At 47.3% G+C, this 19,380-nt stretch overlaps 1 protein-coding gene across 1 annotated transcript in view; it reads left to right on the top strand.

Annotated features, from left to right (window-relative positions):
* RRBP1 (ribosome binding protein 1) overlaps nucleotides 1-19,380 on the top strand; it is a 58,471-nt gene that overhangs the window by 24,880 nt on the left and 14,211 nt on the right. The window contains exons 3-15 of the mRNA XM_065401498.1: nucleotides 1,669-1,814; nucleotides 3,158-3,280; nucleotides 4,759-4,911; nucleotides 5,693-5,811; nucleotides 7,559-7,712; nucleotides 12,571-12,709; nucleotides 13,698-13,873; nucleotides 14,939-14,976; nucleotides 16,440-16,530; nucleotides 17,338-17,430; nucleotides 18,263-18,355; nucleotides 18,459-18,539; nucleotides 18,682-18,771. Of these exons, the coding sequence (XP_065257570.1) occupies nucleotides 1,669-1,814; nucleotides 3,158-3,280; nucleotides 4,759-4,911; nucleotides 5,693-5,811; nucleotides 7,559-7,712; nucleotides 12,571-12,709; nucleotides 13,698-13,873; nucleotides 14,939-14,976; nucleotides 16,440-16,530; nucleotides 17,338-17,430; nucleotides 18,263-18,355; nucleotides 18,459-18,539; nucleotides 18,682-18,771 (1,496 nt within the window). The remainder of the gene's footprint in view (nucleotides 1-1,668; nucleotides 1,815-3,157; nucleotides 3,281-4,758; nucleotides 4,912-5,692; nucleotides 5,812-7,558; nucleotides 7,713-12,570; nucleotides 12,710-13,697; nucleotides 13,874-14,938; nucleotides 14,977-16,439; nucleotides 16,531-17,337; nucleotides 17,431-18,262; nucleotides 18,356-18,458; nucleotides 18,540-18,681; nucleotides 18,772-19,380) is intronic.

Genomic DNA, 19,380 nt, shown 5'->3' with positions numbered 1-19,380 from the left:
AGTTCTCAACCATTCCAGACTTCTGTACTCCTTTCAGGAAGCTGATTTGTCTTGCGTACCCCACGTTTCACCTAATTTAAAAACTACTTGCTTACAAAATCAGACCTAAAAATACAGAAGTGTCACAGCACACTATTACTGAGAAATTGCTGACTTTCTCATTTTTACCATATAATTATATAAAAAAATGGATTGGAATATAAATATTGTACTTACATTTCAGTGTATAGTATATAGAGCAGTATGAACAAGTCATTCACTGTATGAAATTTTAGTTTGTCTAGTGCTTTTTCTGTAGCCTGTTGTAAAACTAGGCAAATCTCTAGATGAGTTGATGTACCCCCCGGGAAGACCTCTGCGTACCCCCAGGGCTACGCGTACCCCTGGTTGAGAACCACTGCTAAACTAACCATAGATCTGTCACAACAGTATTATACAACTTGTTGCAGTACTACAGAAACTGTTGGCTCTGGAGGTGATGCCACTCCAGAAGATGAATCTTGAGAACTGGCATTTTTTCACAATTATGTAGTTCTCCTCCATCTATGCTATGTCTGAAGAATCTTGCACCAGTAATTACTGGAGACGATCACATTTTTGTGAACTTCCAGCGCTCTGGAAAATCAGACTATAGCCCACGCGCTGTGGCCTCACCACTCACTATGTGCAGACTAGCTGAAGATGCTGATTTCCTGAAGGTTTCTAAACGATTAGGCTGTATTAGAATCCCAGAGCTGGAGTATGGAACTAAAACTAACCTAGATTGGGTGTGTCCGAAATTCATTCCACTCTAGTCTATTAAAGGTCACTTTATAAAGTTGTGGTCTGTGAGGTTTTAACTAGGTCAGCGGTTCTCAAACTCCATTGCCCTTCTGACAACGAAAATTACTACATGACCCCAGGAGGGGGACTGAAGCCTGAGCCCACCCGAGCCCCGCCACTCCGGGAGGTGGAGGGGGGGGGGGTAAGCCAAAGCTCAAACTCCACCACCCTGGGGTGGGGGGGACAAAAGCCGAAGCCCAAAGGCATCAGCCTTAGGAAGGGGGCCTTTAACCTGAGCCCCGCCACCCAGGGCTGAAGCCCTCGGACTTCAGCTTTGGGCCCCAGCAAGTCTAACACCAGCCCTGGCGACCCCATTAAAACAGGTTTACGACCCACTTTGGGGTCCTGACCCACAGTTTGAGAACCCCGGAACTAGGTAAATGTGTTAGTAAGAAAGAAGACAATACACCAAAGATGACTTTATTACTCTTGGTGCTATAAAATAACATATGTGGTGTATGAATAGTCTCATGAACCGGTTTAGCTGTATGTTGAGAACTGCATGTGCTGTCAAAGTCTTCCTTGTTCCTAATTTTGCACTACAACCTCAAGTGATTTTTTTTTTTTTTTAATTAAAAAAAAAAATCTTTTAGTTAAACCCATGCAAAAGGCTGCTGCGTGGATACTGATTGAATTTAAGACTGACTTATTTTGGTTTAGCTTAAGTCAGTTTAGGAACAGTTTCAGCTAGTGAAATAAGAGGCTCTTAAACCAAAACAAGTGTGTCTGCACAGGGACTTGTACCAGTTCAACTAAATCAGTACAAATATGCATGTGAGAACCCCCTAGTGTCCGGCCGTGGATAATTCAATGATTTATGTGAATCTCTTACTTTTCCCTGTCTAGTTCCTACAGATGCTGATGGCCCCCTCTACCTCCCATACAAGACCCTGGTTTCCACCGTTAGCAGCATGGTTTTCAGCGAGGGAGAGGCTCAGCAGCTCATCGAGATCCTGACTGATAAAGCAGGCGTTCAGGACACCTGGCATACGGTACTGTAACTCTAGTTACAAAAAGCTGATTTCCGAATAACGAAGGGAGAACCAACAGTAACGGCATGGTGTCGTTAGTCTCTACCTTAATTGTTTGTACACGTTAAATTCAGATGCATTGTAGAATGCCACCAGAAGATGGCGGGCGCCACATCCGCTCCTGGTGTAAGGAATGGAGCTGTGGTGACTTACACCCATTGAGAATCTGGCCCCTGCTCTTCAGATATAACGTACTTGCCTTGCATGAGTGTAAATCAGTTTTGCAGAACTCTCCCTTTCTGTAACGTCCTTAAAGTCAGAAGAGAGCGTTTCTCAGCAGTGGCTATAGTTGGCTGCTCAAAGCACCCATCCGTTCCATAACCGTAATTAGGGAAGCTCTGACTTCCAGGGTTATATAGTGCCACGGCCTGCTTGTTATGCCTCGGGCGTCAGAAGCCTTGTGAGGACTCCTGCATTGGCACATATACCTCATGGGACTGAGACGACAGGTTTTGTTCCTTGGCACACTGTGGCACCGAACTGTCCTCGTAGGTAGAACTACTAACCTCTCTAGACCCTGCCACTGCACTGAGAGTGAATCCCAGCATTGCATGTAGCGATTAAAGGAAAACTCCATCGGTTCGAGGTCAGCTGTGGGGAGAATGCTGAGCGAGGGGAGGCAGTGCAGCTTAGCGGACAGGACACTGGACTGGGATTCGGGAGTCCTGGACACTCTTCCCAGCTCTACAACTGCTTTGCTGGGTGATGCTGGGCAAGTCACTTCCCCTATCTGTGTCTCCATCTGCAAAATGGGGATAATGCTCTTGACCTCCTTTGTAAAGTGCCTTGAGATCTACTGGTGAAAAGTGCTACATCAGCGCTAGGTTTTATTAACGCTTGCCTTGCAGTGTCTTGGTGCCAGCAATTCTAAAGTCCTTCTGTGGTGCATCCCTTTAAAATACAGTGCGTGCGGAGGGCTGTCTAGATCTCTTATCCGCTGGTGACGTCAGCGGAGTTCTGCGAGCCGAGGATCTGGCTGTGTAGTTTTGTTGTTGCTTGACTCTTCAGTGTGGCTGTCCAAATGACTAGCCTTCTGGAAGGTAGGGACATGCTGTGTTTGGCATACTAGCTTTCAATCCCATGCCAGGCACTCAATTTGTTGCCCTTTGCAGTGGGAAACGCCCTTCCCCCACATGACAAGATTAAGCGAGGGTTGGCTAGAAACCACCTTCTGCATGCTCTGTCCACCCAAGTGTTTGCATTCTTACTGAGTCTGCTTCCCCGCTGTTGCACTTGGCAGTTTAGGCACAAATTCCTGCTAATCTTTCGGATTGCACCAATAACATGTGGTCTCTGCTTCGCAGGCGACTCAGAAAGGGGACCCGGTTACTACTCTGAAACGTCAGTTGGAAGAGAAAGAAAAGCAACTTGCTACTGAACAAGAGGATGCATCTGCTGCCAAAAACAAACTGAGGGAGCTCACTAAGGTGAGCTCAGCGTGGTCTCCTCCATTCCCTGTAGCCTGGACCGCTCACGTTGGCTTTAGCCTGCATGATGGAGGAAGATGGAGAAAGTGTCTATCTGACATGCTCCCCTGCTGCCAGTGTTTCTCAGTGGGCTCTCAAATCTAGCTGTCTGGCATGTAAAATTCTTCAGAGAGCTCATTTCTGGTGTGACGCTGATTCTATACCAGGCGCGTTTACGATCTGAACTGTGGTAGCACCTAGGGATCTCATTGTACTAGTGTTGTACAAACAGAGAAGAAAAAGACAGTCCCTGTCCAAAAGAGCTCCCCCACGGAAGTCTGTGTCAGACGCTCACAGGGCTGTGGCTATCCAGAAAAACACCTTCTGCAAAATTCCAACAAATGTTTTGCTTTCTTTGTTTGGGGGAGAATTCTGCACAGTTCAATGGATCCGAGGCAGCTTCATGCATGTTCACGTCCTTGCTTTCCTTCACTGGAAGGAGGATGCTTTTTAAATCCAAATGAGTTGTACAGTGTAACCACACAAATTCTGTTTCTGAGCTGGTATGGAAGCCTCCCTCCAGAATCCAGCCAAGATCTAAAAACCTAGTGTTGACTTTTAATGCAAATATTTTCTGAGGTTGTGCCAATGGGGGCCAGAACAGGTCAAAACTAGTCACCTCTCCTAGGCTCCCAGAATCGCTATGTAATAGCAAGGTGGGTTATTGGCCGTAAGGGGGAGAAGGGTGGAAAGAACCAAACTCGTCTAGATCCACCCTAATCATAGAGATTCTTCTCCTCTCCTTGCAAATAGTGAACATGAAAATTTCAGTGTAGTGTCTTCATTAGAGCCAGGGATGGGTATCCCTCTGACGACACGCTAGCCTCTCTACCTCCTTGCACTCTGGAACCAAACTTCAACTCCTGCTCTAATTAAAGCTGAAAGCCAATAAGGAAGCCCTTACACCCTCTGTTCAGGCCAAGCCATGATCTGGACCTGATTTAATAAGTGGTGTGTGTGAGACTCTGGAAATTAGCCACCCATCCTGCAAATATTCTCTAATCTCGTCCTAGCTGGTGTCACAAATCTGCTTGTGACCCGTGCGAGTCAATGGAGCAGAATAGTGCAATGGGACCGCGAAACAACTAAAGAACAGTGGTGCCACCTTCTGGTGTGGCTTTCCTGCTTGGACACGTGTGTGTAATAGAAAGGTTATTGATCTGGTGAAACTCTAGGATGTCTTACTCCTCTCCCTTAGCTGACCTCATGTTGAACTGTAGCGGCTACAGCATTCAAAACAGCATTCAGCAACAAACATAAGGTTTTGTTGGAGTTGAATAATTCAGATCAACGGTGCTGGCTAATGTTGTGTTAGCATGGAATTGGATGGATGTCCTCTGGCTATAAAATTGCTGAACGCTTAAATGTTTTAGATTGTGAGGTGTCTCTTTTTTTAAAGAAAAGTTGCTGAGAATTAAAAGCATCTCCTCTCCTTGAAGGAGCTTGCAGCTGAGAAGGCCAAGACCGTCACTGTCGAAACCAAGTTGAAAGAGCAGCTGTTGGCACGTGAACAAGAGATTACCGCCGTGCAAGCTCGCATGCAGGCTAGTTACCAGGATCATGTGAACGAAACCCAGCAGTTGCAAGGAAAGGTAGGAGATGCATTTATGCTTAAAAACACAGACTCCTACTAGACTTAATCTGCGCTCTGGCAGCAGACATTGGTTTGCAGGGCTTAGTTTCCTTGGAGATATAGGGTAAACTGCATTCAAAACCCCAAAGGGACCCCCAACTCCACCTGCTTTGGCATGGCTGAAGCTGTGACCACTGACTTTAACATCTGAGTACTTCCCACAGCTGTACTTCTAAGGAAATACCACTGGAGTTCCCTCTTGGAGTTTAGGATTAACGGATCTTAAGGCCGGAATGGACCAAAGTAACTTTATAAACACTTCTGAAGCTGGAGAAAGTGGCATTCCATTTCCCCTCCCCACCCCTCACCCTCCAAAAATACCTTTCCAAACTTACTTACTTGGGGTAGGGTTAGGGGAGGAGGAGAGGTGAAAGGATCTCACAGGAACTGCCTAAGATTTAGATCTTGTCACAGAATTTCCCCCTACTCAGTGGCTTCTGGGTGTGGGGAGGAATGTCCTCCCCCTTTCTCACATGCTTTATTTTGGGCTCTGCATTTGGTTATAACCAATATGGTAAAAGATGTAATAAAAAGGGAGGACTCTTTAAGAGGGCAAGGGGTTTGGGGGCGGAGGGGCACGTCTGTAGAAAGCCAGACTTTTGCTACAGTGTACAAGTGGGGGGAGGGGGGAAATCGGGGTTTCTGTGGGTGACTTTAAATAAAGGAAAATTGTTGCTGTAGTCTTGGGCCCAGCGCGCCATGGGAGGCGTCCCCGCGTACTGACGTCCTTGCTCTTCCAGATTCGGACTCTTCAAGAACAGCTTGAGAACGGCCCCAGCACGCAGCTAGCTCGCTTGCAGCAGGAGAACTCGATCCTGCGGGATGCTCTGAACCAAGCCACGAGCCAGACGGAGAGCAAGTAAGAAAATGTGTTTTGGTGAATACACGGATGTGAGCCGCAGACATGGGTCATGTAGGGTAGCTTTACTACACTGTCTTCCTCCCTTCCAAAAGTCCAACCTGCCAACCACCACAGGGCACATCCAGTGCCCATGAAAGTAAGGCACGCTCCAAGCTTCCCCGTCTCTCTGCTGGTTGCAAGCTTTCTGTTGAATCATTTGTCTTTTGAAATCAGTTTTTTGTTTTTTTGGATGACTCAGTTTTCTTGAGGAAAAATGTCTGCGTTGTCTGCAGAAAATGTGGTGGGTTTTTTTGAGGGGGGGGCGCTTGAGGAGTGTTAAGTCAATGTTTTCAGGTGGAAAAGCACATGGTCACTGTGGTGCTTCATGGGAGTTGTAGTTCAGGTGCCCCTAGTCATGCACTGCCTTCCCTTGACAGGAAGTGAAATTGACACCACAGGCGATGTAGTCTGTGGAGCATGGCCAACAGAGGACAATGCGAGCATGAGGTACCCAAACTACAACTCCCAGGAGGCACCAGGGCAGCTTTTTTTTTTTTTTTTTTTAAATTAAACCCCTTCAGTCTTCTGTGGGTGGGAACTTATTTTCCACCCAGCATTATTACCGATGTATTGCCAAATGCTTGCCTTCCCACACCCCATCCATCTAGTTCTGGAGCAGACTGCTAATTCACACTGAATTATGGGGCAGTTAAATTGTGATGTAAATGATAGAACTCCTTTGCCTGACCTAACCAGGGCTTGAATTGAGCCCAACTCCATAACACGCGGCACTCAAATATCATTTTCTGAAGTAAAATTCAGTTTAGCTGCCATCTGTGAAGACTAACAGACTCCTGGCTCATGCATTGTGATGGGCCTCTTCGTGTTTGAGGGGTTCAGAATATTTGGTGATTGAACTTGGATCATTTTTCTAGCTTTATAGTTTCATAGAGTTCAAGTCCAGAAGGGACCAATAGATTGGCAAACCATAGGTGTCTTGTTTAGTGCAGGTAAATTATACTGTTCAGTTTCACTCTTTGCTCTTCAGTGTCTGTCTAACCTAGATCTAAACTACCCTAGTTAATTATCCACCCTGATTTAAAATAACATTGCATACGTGATTGATGGAAAATCTTGTACTTCCTAATTGGATTTAAAAAAACTCCAATTTTTTTTGGCTGTAGAATAAGAGAAAAGGAAGAGTAACAATAGAGAAACAAGAACTGGCCAGTGCATATTAAACGAATCTCTTTAAAATAAGAAATCATTGACGATTTAGTTTTTATATAAAAGCTTTAAAGTAATTGTTGACTCAACTCCAAATGCTTAGAGAACTTCCTTTTTATGTCCGGAAGCATAAATCCTCAGATTTTTACAGCCTAAGAATGAAACTCTCATCTTTTGAAAAGGTGATTTAACTTCATTGTGACTTGTCTTGCTAAAGAGGTTCTCTCCCATAAAGGAAATTACACATTTGGGGAAGCAGGAAAATGACCCGTCTCTAAATATTTGCATCTTAAGTAATGCAGTAAAAATATGTTTCCAGTGTACAGGGGCACTGGAACAATTTGTATAGTGGGGGTGCCGAGAGCCAAACCCTGTCTAGAATGGAAACCACTTCAAGCCAGGGGGTGCGGCAGCACCCCTCCTTCCAGCACCTATGCAAGTGTAGGATTGAGGCTGATGAGATAGCTCCAGTCCCACTGAGCTGGAATAGTATGAGTCTATACAGAAATGTAACTGGTCCGTCTGTCTGTCTGTCCAGGCAAAATGCGGAACTAGCCAAGCTGCGGCAAGAGTGCAGTAAACTAATGAAAGAGCTGTCTGAAAAATCGGAGACGCTTCATCAGGAGGAGCAACAGAAAAAGAACTTGGAGATAAAGGCTGCTGCATATGAAAAACAAATCAACCAGCTCCAGGTCAGCACGGTGCCAACAAACCACTGTTTTGTTTTTCTGCTAGTCATGTGGCTTTCTTCTCTGAAGTATCTACCTTTATTGTAGTTGCTGCTTACACAGAGGAAGGATGGTCTTGTGGTTAGGTATCGGACTGGGACGCTGGAGATCTGGCTGTTTGGTTGAGCAAGTCATGTAAAGCTCGGTGCCTCAGTTTCCCCTCTGTAAAATGGGGATAAAACATAGGGGAACGATGGCGTCTGTTTCGAACCAAAGCTGTTTCTTGCTGTCTGTGCAGCATGCAGCACAACAGGGTCCTAATTAAGTTGTGGAGCAGTGGGTGCTATTCCAGTTAGAGCTGGGGGAGAGTTTATGGATGAAATGTCTTTCTGTCAAAATACTGATTAGCCAAAATGGAAGCTTTGCGGGAAAGGGTGTTGGGCTCGATGAATTTTTTCCACTGAGGTTGGGTGGGGGGGAGACGAGACAGTCCAAACGTTGTTCCATTTCCACCTTTTAGAAATGAAATATTTCTGGTTCAAAACAGCGGGTTTGAAATTTTACGCTAATTGGTTAAAAAAAAAAAAAAAAAAAATGGCCAAAAGCAAAACAAAAATACTTCTATGAAATGATGATTCTGGATTTTCAGCTCATGAAAATTGGTAACTTTTTTTTTTTTTTTTCCTGGTCAGTTCTGGACCGAAACATTTTTTTCTCCCCCTACCGCAGGTTTGTGCGGGACAGGGAACAGTTTCTTGCCCAGCAGTAATGGCCAAACGAGTAGCTAATAACATGGAATATTTAGACTGTGAATTGGTAAAGACTTCTTGATAAGGAAGAGTATTGTCTCGGGCCTATTTCTTGCTGAAAAATCAACCTCTTCACATCCCTTCCCTTCCCCCCATGTTAGCCTGTATACCATAGACTTACAAGGTAGGCATATTGCATCACTGACAGACGCTCAAAAGGTGGTACTAAGCATGAGATGGGGGGCGGGGGGCGGGGGGGGGGGGGGCGGAAAGCTCCATTTAAAAAGAAATTCCTCAGGACACCAAAAATGCAGTTGATGATAAACCTGGGGTTGATCTGATCAGCCTTAGTGTTGACCGAAACAGGAAACTAAAGTAAAAGTGGCCCAGATATTTCGGTCCTAAGTTCGCCCCCTACCCGTATCTATCACCGGGGGTTTGTATAAAAGACTTCACAAAACAAGGTACAACAGGGTTTTATTTAAGGGGAGAATATGGCAAGGACCCCAAAGGCAAGATAAACAGGGAAAAATAACCAACAAGACAGGCTGTAACAATAGGGAACAGTACAAGTAGACTCACAAGATCACATTACCATCTCTAGCAGCCTTCTGCCTCTTAGTCTGGCACGGCACAGCAGGTCACCGGATCCCCTGGATGGAAGTGGAGACCCGAAGTAGGGATGATCGAGCTTCTTCAGGAAAACTGACGAGTCCTACCCACCCTCTACCCTTTACCTGCGTCGTCGTGGGTGTAGTATGCGAATCTCCTAGATGATGTAGTGAGTGCATGGAAGTGAGAAGTCCCCTAATCAGAAGAACCCATGTGGGGTGAATGGCCTACCCTTGATTGTCTGCTCTGCACTCTGCCACTCAGACGGGCAGCCCCGATCTGATCAGAACACCGCCTTATATAGACTTCCAGTTACTGGGCAGATTATATGATTGACAGCTCTCTTGTTCCCGCCGAAACCAGAAAAAGGGCGCCAAACTAGGGCGGGGAAGGAGCAAGAAGGCTCACAAAGATGGACGCCTAGTTGTCCTTAAGAGGATCCAATATGGCCACCAGATTATTTTGCCTCTACATTAGCACCACTTCGCCGGGCCCGTTTCTATTCTGATGGAAACTGGTGGTCAATAAACTGACCATTGGCTGCCTTCACCCCCTGTAGCTTCTTCCCTGTCCCAGAGAGTGTCAGCTGCCACCAGAAAGACAAGCCTAGCCTCACATGAGGTAAAACAAACTAAAAACACTATTCGTGTAATGGGGCTTTAACACTGAGTGCTGCTGAAGATACCGGACACTGGTCAGAAGTTGTCTGGCACATTATGTGAGCTGTCCTCACATAAAAATGCCATACCAGTGATTCTCCTATTCCTGAATCCCACCTCAGACAGGGGCCGGCACCAGATGCCTCAGGGGAAGATTGAAGAAGCCCTGCATAAGCAATTGGGAGATAATCTGCTCCCATGGAAAATTCCCTCCTGACCCCCAGCACTCCAGAGGCTGGCGCTCACCCTGGAGCATGAGGGTTTACAACCCTGCCTAAGCTCTTGTTTGGTTTTTAAAATAACTCTGCGTATTCTCAGCCATATAAATGTCCAACCCAACTGTGCCGCTGCCAAGTGCGGCTGCAGCACAGAGCAGGTCAAAGTGACACGTGACTCGGGCACTCTAGCACAATGATTGCCATCCGCTTGATAACAGGAGCATCATAAAAATAGTTCCACTCTGAAATTTACCAGCAATGTGTGTCTCGTGTGAGGGGGTTCATGATATGAAATGTACCTTGCACTCTGTCTCTCTCAACCTCTGCTCTGTCAGACCTTGTTTACCTGCAGATAGGTGAGAAAACTGGTTTTGCATTACTGATGGGGGGGGGGGGGGGGATGTTTTTTTCTGTTGGCTGGATTTTTAGTTTTTGGTGGCTTGTTTTGTTACCACTTGGGAGGCGCTTAAACACTACAGCGCTGGGTGTCAATATAAGAGCAGTGGATACATGGCGTGCAGCGTATGGACCGAGTAACCTACAATGCCTCATAGCAAAAAATATTGATCCTCAGGCTGTAGTCTGATTAAAGGGGAGACTTGTGGTATTGCTTCTTCCTCACATGCACAGATGACATTTAAGGAAGTTAGGCCATGCAGCCTAAAGAGGTGGCTGGCTGCCACTACCTCCTGAAATGATGTTGGCGCGCATTCAGCAACAGCAGGAAATCCCAGCTTCATGGTAGCGGAGAACGATGTCACGTTACAGCTCTCACAGAAACCTTAATATTGCTCTGCTGTAAACTCCCTCCCCTCTACTGAGATGTGGTTTGAGGTCTCTGATAGCTCCCAATTCAGAATAGGCTCTTCCCAATACGCATTAGTACATGTACAAAGCATGCGCACTTCTGTTGAACTGTGCGCTTACCTGGCTGCAGTAAGATTGAATGGAACTGGGGAATGGGTCAAGTCTCAGGAGGGACCTCCTTTGAAGTGGCCACAGGGGCTCAGGCATGCAAGCTTGAGGGCCACGTGGCTACCAGACAAACGCAGGCCTCTTGACACGTAACACTGGCCTCTCTGCATGATCTACAAACTCTGCCTACCTGCTGCATCCTTTAATGTTAACGAAATAATGGGCACCTGACTGAAATATTTCCAAGTGAATAATCTCTATGACCATGTCACCTTAAATTAGGGTATCTTTATAGGGAAAGAGAGCTTGTTGTGACCATGGCTGGTATGTAGATATTTGTGTGTATGTAGATCTTATCTTGGAGACTGAGTCAGTCTCAAGTGACTTAGGGTCTTAAGTGACTTAGGAACTTTTAAGTGTTGCCCAATATCTGAGCTAAGTTTGTGTGGTTGCACAATGTTGTCATCCCTCTGAAAAGCTTTCAGTTTCAGATATCCTCCCTGCTGGCAGCTGTAGGAATGGAACAGATGGGAGGGAGTGTTGGCCACAGATCGCCATAACTTTATCCTCACCGGGGGTTCTTGTCGGAAAGTGGGTAGGGGAGGAGAAATGAAGAGCGTTTCTCTTTTAGCGTGATCATCACATTCTTTGCTCTTGTGCCTCCATGAAGGGCCGGCTGGGAGGGGGAGGTTCTCTTGCCACTTCTTGATGTGGAAGGATTGTACTCCGCCCAAACCACACAGAAAATTCCACTGAGCCGAACACACTTAACCGTAATAACGTATCGAGTCCCTCTGTTCCTAGCCGGCTGAATTCTATAGCTGCTTCAGCTACACATCTAGCGTGTGCCATTGGCAAGCAAAATAAGCATGACCTCCTTGTCATGGGGAGCAAATGCCCTTCCCCTGGGAACCCTGCCCCCTGAAGGGGTGAGAATGGGCAGCAAGAACACAGTAACTGAGGGGACGGGGTAAAGCATGAGACGTTAGTACCGAAATAGACGGCTCTTAGGCTAGGAAGGCTCTCGCCAGCCCCTCGAATTGTTCCCATCACAGGAATGCAGGACGGAGATTTCAGCACGGACCATGCTCCCTACCCCGCTGGCTGGGTAAGCAGCTGTGTCCTGTGCCAGCTGGAGTTTTGGGGTTGACTTTAAAGGTGGCTCACCACAGTGGTTCATCACCCCCAGGCAATTTAAAGGCCTGGAGGAGTGAAGCCCCCAGAGAGACGCATTGCTTCGGAATGAGAATTCCCAACAGGAAACATTCTTCAATAAGACTTTTTTTTTTTTTTTTTTTTTTGGACCAGCCCTAAATATCAGATGTGGAAACTGTGCACACCTGACGTGCATGTGGCGTTTCCATGGTCGTGCACGAATGGCTAGATGCATTGGCATCCCTAGCTATCCGGCTTGTGCCATGTTGGAAATTGTAGGCCCGCTTCAAAAATCTCACCCTAGGAATATACAGTAACAAGCACGGCCCAAAACTGGGGAATGGGGGGGTGGGTTATACACAGAACGACGTTGCTGTCAGCTGAGGGAAGGAGACCACTGAAGGGCTTATATACCTCCAATCTAAGCACTGTGTGTGTGGACGCTTCCTGCCTGGAGAATGCTGGGGGAAGACTGGGTTTCAAACCCCAGCTTGCAGACATGCCATGGGGCTGCTCTTTCCAGACTGGCTTAGTGTCTAGCACTCTCTTTTTTGATTTTCTCTCCTTCCTGCAGACTTCTCAAAAAGAAACTGAGGCGACGCTGCAGAAGAGGCTGGATGAAGTCAGCGAGGAGCTCCGCAAATCCCAGACCAGCTACAAGAACCTGCTGGTGGACACGGAGAAGGCGAAGGACCAGCAGCAGAGCATTGCTGGTGAGAGGACGCTGCAGGGACGCCCAGGAGAGCGCGCATGCTCTGACCTGGAGCTCAAACAGTGCCCTTAAACTGTGGTCTTAGCCTCACGAATGCTATCGCGTTCCTTTCTGAAGCCGAGCAGGGCGGGCCTCTGGGTCTGAGTTTTGGCGGCTGGCCCAGCGGGAGCGGGGACAATTCAATGATCGTTTGGTGGCCTGTGGGTGCTGCTGGTGAAGCGCTGAGAGCAGGAGTGGGGAGAATCAGGCTCTTGTGGGGAAAGGCCCATAGGCGCTCGGGTGGGGTGGTCCAGAGAGGGGCAGCTGCACTAGCGATGCCGAATACGCAAGAAGACGGGAGGTTCCCAATTTTAGCCTCTCTGAGGCTCCGTCCTGCCTGGCCGAGGGTGTTGCGCTAAGGGCCTGACTCTCAAAGCTGAAGCGCTGGTGAAGTCGCTGCTTTATGTGACGTGCTGCTGCGCAGTCACAGTTACTCCTGCCTCGGGGTGGCAAGCGGGTGACTCGGCTGCCTGCCTGTTGAGGTCTGCATGCAAGTCCGGAGCTCAGACATGCCTCTCGTAGACCCGCAGCCTGTGCTGTGCTTTTGGCATGGTAGATCCTCCACTCCCCCTTGCACTAGAGGACAACAAGCGTGTGCTCCCTGCTGTATCATGCACGAGGACTTGCAGGTTAAAGCCGATATTTGGGGTGTACTTTTTGGCCAACCATCTTGTCGAAAATCCATCACTCTCTCACTGAAGTGTGCGCTACAATGAAACACGGGCATTCTTCCGGGTGAGCCTGCAAATAACCGTCCGTAGTGCCCGATCTCTCTGCATGTGTTCTTTACCTGTCTGCCCAGGCCCTTGCTGTCTGAAACCTGCTCACGATCCAAAACCCCGTCATCGGTAGAGCTAACTTGAGCTCTAGCCGCCTGCTATCTCTCTCCCTCTTTGAATTTGTGCACATCTGACTTGTCTCTTTCTCCTCTACCCACCGTCCTCTGGCAGAGTCTGAAGCCAAGCTGCTGTCCTATGAAGCAGAGGTGAAAAGTAAATCGGAGGAGCTGAGCAGTCTGAAAGAGAAGCTGCTGGAAGCCAGCTCTGAAAACGAGCAGCTCACGGAGAGGATCAAATCCATCGACGCTCTCCTGGAGGCAGGCCACGCGAAGGAAGTGCAGAAAGACGCAGACTTGCAGGTCAGAGGCTTTGCTAACATCCCAGCACCATGGTGGTGGTCCCTACATCTGAAGAGGAGAGCAGGCCTGGGATGAAGGGTGACTTGTAGCATTGCACACACCACAAGCGTACTGGAGATGGGGGGGTGTTAGACGGCTTATTCCTTCACCCGCTCACTTCCCTGGTCTTTCTCGCGTGCACAGAGAGCAGCAAGATCCGAAGTCCGAAGGTGCAAACAATTCGATGGTTATTGGGGTGAACTTCCAGCAAGCATGATTCCAGTTTCCTTCCTCAGTGTCCCCCTTCCCAGCTCTGATGCCACAGAGCCTCGCCTGTGTCCCTGTTCCCATTCCCCCCTTACTTCCTGATTGATTGCAGACTATATAGTAAAACTTGAGTTCTGCTTAGCTATACCTTAACCAATCATTTGACTGAAATTTAACTAACCAATCCTAACATATTGTAACGTGATTATCTAACCAGTAATATCCCACCACCTTAATTGGTTTACACCCAACAAAATTAATTATACAGCAGACAGAAACAATCGCAGAACCAGACACAGATTATACAGACAAACAATAGGGAAGTGGGGACTACGATGATAGAACAACAAAGAAATGAGGATTTCACACCCCAGCTATTGATAAGTGAGTTCTTGCCAGACAGGATGCTGTCAAACTATGTTTTCTTTAACCATCTAGGCTCTTCCCTTTCTCTGGAGGCGATAGATTGGATCACTTTTTTAACAGCCCAAAACTGCCTCATTTCAGTGTGACTGGTGAGGACGTGACTGTTCGCTTCCCAGTTTATGGCTGCCTCTGGTGTTTAGCCAAAGGCCTTAGCTTAAGAACAGGGCCTCAGACTCTCACAGTAAGAGAAGGCCCTTACACAGGCAGGCAGTGATTTTGATTCTTTATACCCCTATAACTAGTTAAATGATAAACATATACCTAAATTTTTAAACTATAGGCCTTTACAGACAGGCCTGAATATCTATATCCTAACATGGGGGCTGTCCTGTACTGTGTTTATAATGCATGTAGTAAAGGCAACCTCTGTCTAATTTTCAGGCAGCTAATCAAGCAGAAGTGAGCCAGCTGCAGTTAAGGTAAGACTGGTGAATGTACCGATCTCTCCGTCCGTGTGCTAAAAGGCTGCAACAAAGGAGTATGGGCCGGGATTCCTTTTCCCCCAACTTTCCCATGAGCTGTTCATGTGCTGACATTACTGGGGCACGGTCTCCGGTCTGCTGTCACTAGAAGGCACAGTTAAATTGAGTGCTCTAGGTGACTTCTGGCAGGTGTAGACCATGGAAATGTTGATTCGAACACTGGCCTATAACAATGGCTAGTCCATTTTGAAGTGACACTTTTTGCAAATGCACATACAGCTGAAGACCTAAGGTGCCTTTTTAGAGCTGACTGGCATAGTAGTTCTGTAAAAGCTTCCCGTTTTTGAGAGATGCTGAAGTAGAGGCCAATTTTGTGTCAATCAAAATGAAGTTTGCCTGCCAATCAGAGCAACTTCTCAATACCCTCTTTTTTAAAAAAAGAAAAAGAAAACCGATTGCAGACTTCCTGAAAATAAATAAATAGGCGTGACTTTTCAGCCTGGCTTTATGCCCACAAACACCCATTGACTGACTGAGCGCACCAATCGCTTACCTGAGTGTCTCCGTACAACTCTAAGGTCCTTGGCTCAAAACTTCCAGAAGTAACTAGTGATTTGAGTGCTTCAGTTTTTGGGTGGCTCCTTAAAAGGGACCTATAGGTGGGTGCCTGATGCTGCTGGGAAAACCAGGCCCCCTTCAAGGTACTGAGCTGATGGACAGAAACCGTGGCACCCAAGTAACTAGTCATTCCTGAAGGTTTGGGCCCTTCACTCTCAGTAGCCATTTTTGAAAAATCTTGGCCCAGTTTAATTTCAGACAGAGGTGAGCTAAGAGCAGTTTCAAGTCCTGCGTCTCACCCTACAAAGTTCATGGCTTGACAAATTGCACTCTTGTTTTGAATGCTTCTTTTTCTTTCCTGGTGGCGTTTGGAAGACCCACCTAGCCAGTTTCTCCTGGCTAATTATCTGATGACACAGGGGAAATGGTATAGGTAACTGTACTCAGCAAACTAGTTCTAACTTGGGCAATGGTATTCTGTCCTCCCAAAAAAATCTGCCTGCCATTTGCTTTGGGGAAAGATCTTTGTTTTGTTTTTATTTTAAAATAAAGAGAGACCCCAAAACACACTGGTGCATATTTGGTGGAATCTCCATCATTGGAGATTTTTAAGAGCAGGTTAGACAAACACCTGTCAGGGATGCTCTAGATAATACTTAGTCCTGCTATGAGTGCAGGGAACTGGACTAGATGACCTCTCGAGGTCCCTTCCAGTCCAATGATTCCGTGTTGCTGCTGTCACAGTCTGGCTGCATGCCACTGGGGTCTGCAGGGACTTCTGGCGCTACATCGCTGTTCTGTTAGCACTCTGGGGTGTGTGGGGGAATTCGATCATGACTGCTGAGAGTGCATGGCCTTGGAGATGAGCACTGCTCCAAACACTCCCTCTTGTTTCATTGCAGACTTCAAGCGAAGGCTGACCAGGTCTCCTCGCTCGAAAAGGAAGCTCTGGAGCTGAGAGAGATAATCGAGCAGCAGAAAACGAAAAACAACGTGAGCGACTGGACGAGCCGAACTCTCGTTCCGCCAGCGCAAACCTGAACAAACCCCTGATTTTGCACTTGACCAACAATTGGGTTTTAAAAGTTGCCCGATAAAGTTTAAAATGTAGCATTGGGCAAGTCAAAGGCCTAACTTCTGTGTGCCCTGAGGGACGCTCGTCTCTATCCTAGGCACCTAGGCTACTGTTACCCTTGCTAGGAGAGAAGCTGGCTGACTTCCGAGTAGCAGAAAGCTAAGTCTTCGGTGAGGGAGTCTGACAGAGGAACAAACGAAGCTGCGGTCTGGGCCTGGCAGCCCTCTGGCTGGGTGGGGGTGGAGAAGGGATTCCAGCTAGCCGAGCTGCCTCTGTAGGCTTAGTGTCTTCATCCCATGAAGGAACGCTAGGAACAAGGGCTGGAGTTCACCACGGGAGTGGGTGAACCACTGAAGCAGGCCAAGCTGGATCTTAAGCAGGCCTTTAGGGGATGCTCCCAGCCACTGGGAATGGGAGTACTGATGAGTTGGCAAATGGGCCTCCTCCTTCCCACCTTGCCAGGGACTTGATGGGCTGTCACTGCAAATAATGAGGTTCATACCTGATCATTTTAAGGGATTAGCCCACTGCAGGTGTATCTCAAGATTTAGGAGTTGAAGCAAAATCTGGTTTCTTAAATGGGATCATCAGACATCCCCCCTCACCCACCCCCGTGATGTGGATCCATAACTTCCAATAGTGGCAAGTAACATCATGCTAAGCAAACCTTGTGGTGGTCTCCATGGCAGCGTGTGGCTTATTCCTGCGTGCGTCTGTCCCAACAGGATCTTCGCGAGAAGAACTGGAAAGCAATGGAAGCTTTGGCCTCGGCTGAGAAAGCGCGGGAAGAAAAGCAGCTTTCTTCCACAAAAGCAAAGGTGAGTCTTGCTTCAATCGGTAACAAAGGGGAGCTGTTCTTTGGAGCTGGATTCTGCTGCCGGGGAGCAGCTACACGATTAGGGGCCTGTTCAGTTTTTAAACTGAATTTCAGCATCTCTGTTTGCAGATTCTGTTTAAAACCTGTGATTACTCTCTGTGCATGTTGACCCTTTAGAGCTCGTCCAATAAAAGCGTGCCACAATTGTTTACATTTGGGGCTTGATCCTGCAACCTCCACGCGTGGTGAAGGAACAGTGCAGGGAGACTATTGAGCGCTACCGTGAAATGATATTTTCAACGGCGGTCTCCCATAACTTACCTCCTTGAACTCTTTGAAAACAAACTTTGTATGGAGCTGTTGGTGTTTTCCCCTCTCAATATTTGTGGTAGTTAATGTTGGCGTGTCCCTGGTGATGGTGTGGGAAGGTAGCGGTCTCGTAACGTTCTGTAAATGTTATGATGCAAGGAAGATGACGCAAATGGCTCATCAATATTTCTGCGTTTCTGACTCCTCCAAAGATATGCACTGTCACTGCCCGGGATGCTGACCTAATCAGATGTACATACGGGCGTCTCAGAATGGGAACTTGACTCCTCCGTTCTTGCGTAATTAGCCTCGTGGAGATTTGTGCAAGTTTTGTTGTTTTGTCTCTTTTCCCTCCCCTCTTCCACAGTGACGTATCGACTACAAAACAAAGGCCAGGCCCTCAGCTTTGTATAAATCAGCATCACGCCATTGACCTCGGTGAAATTAGAACAGCTGGGATCTGTCCCCAGCTGAAAGGTGCTGGCTTAAGTTTAGTTCATGAAAACCTGTGTTCTCTCGTTTAGGAAGATTTGGAGCAGCAGCTTAGTGCAATTCAGACGCAAACAAAGCAGACGCTGCTTTCTCTCTTCCCACAGATCACTGTAGCGCCACAACAGGTAGGCACTAACGTGCTCATACTTTTGGGAGGTGATCAGACAGCTGTGCCGGTGAAGGAATGGGATAGACCAACTGACGCTCTGTTTTTATTTGTTTAATCAGGCTTATGAGGAGTGGCTACAGGAGTTTAAGGAGAAGAGTCTGGGAATGCTAGAGCAGCAGACCGCTAAAACAGAATCTCTTGTAAGTGACCTCTTAAGCACTGGACAGCCACGCCCCAAACATGTTGCTTTCTGTGGGCATTGGGTGTAAACATCAAATCTAGCAGCAGCTATTGGGGGCGCGGTGAGACAGGGGAACCTTATAAAACTCCTTTTTCTTTCAGGATTCAGCACTTAAATTAAAAGAAGCAGAAGAGGCGCAGAGCACTTTACAAGCAGAATGTGAGCAGTACAGAACTATTCTTGCTGAGACGGTAGGTTAAGCCATTCTGGCCGTTTCTCCTCTTCACTGAAAGTACCACTCCACCTTTCTTGCCACTGACTTTGTAACAGCCAAACCGTGCCTATAGACACTGAAGACATTGTACAGATGTCATGCACGTGAATCTTGCCACCTTTGTTTGGAGGCTTTTGCAGAGCTTGGTTAAAAATATTCCTCTCCATTTCACTGTCTGACTACATCTAGCATTCTTATTTCTTAGTGTTTACGCTAGAACTGCCCTTGTAAATTCTACGGCTCTGCTACAATATGGTCTGAGAACATCCTGTAAAAGGGGTGGTCTGGAGCAAGTAGAGGCAGGATGGTGTAGTGGGTAAGGTACTAGCCTAGGGCCAGGTCTACATTACCGCCTCTCGGGGAGGCGGATTAACTGTGCTGATGGGAGAAGCTCTGCCATTGGCTTAGTAGGGTCTTCACTGTAGCACTGTATGTGAAGATGAGCCCTAAGAGGTGGGGGACCTGGGTTCTCTTCCTGACTCTGATGCTGACGTACTGTGACCTTGGGTAAGTCAATTCCCCCCACCAGTGCCTCCGTTACCCACACACCCGTAATCAGGTGCTCGATACAATGTGAGAATACGCC

Source organism: Emys orbicularis, chromosome 3 (assembly GCF_028017835.1).
Source record: "Emys orbicularis isolate rEmyOrb1 chromosome 3, rEmyOrb1.hap1, whole genome shotgun sequence".
Classification (NCBI taxonomy): Eukaryota; Metazoa; Chordata; order Testudines; family Emydidae; genus Emys; species Emys orbicularis.
This window is presented reverse-complemented; position numbering and strand designations above follow the sequence as displayed.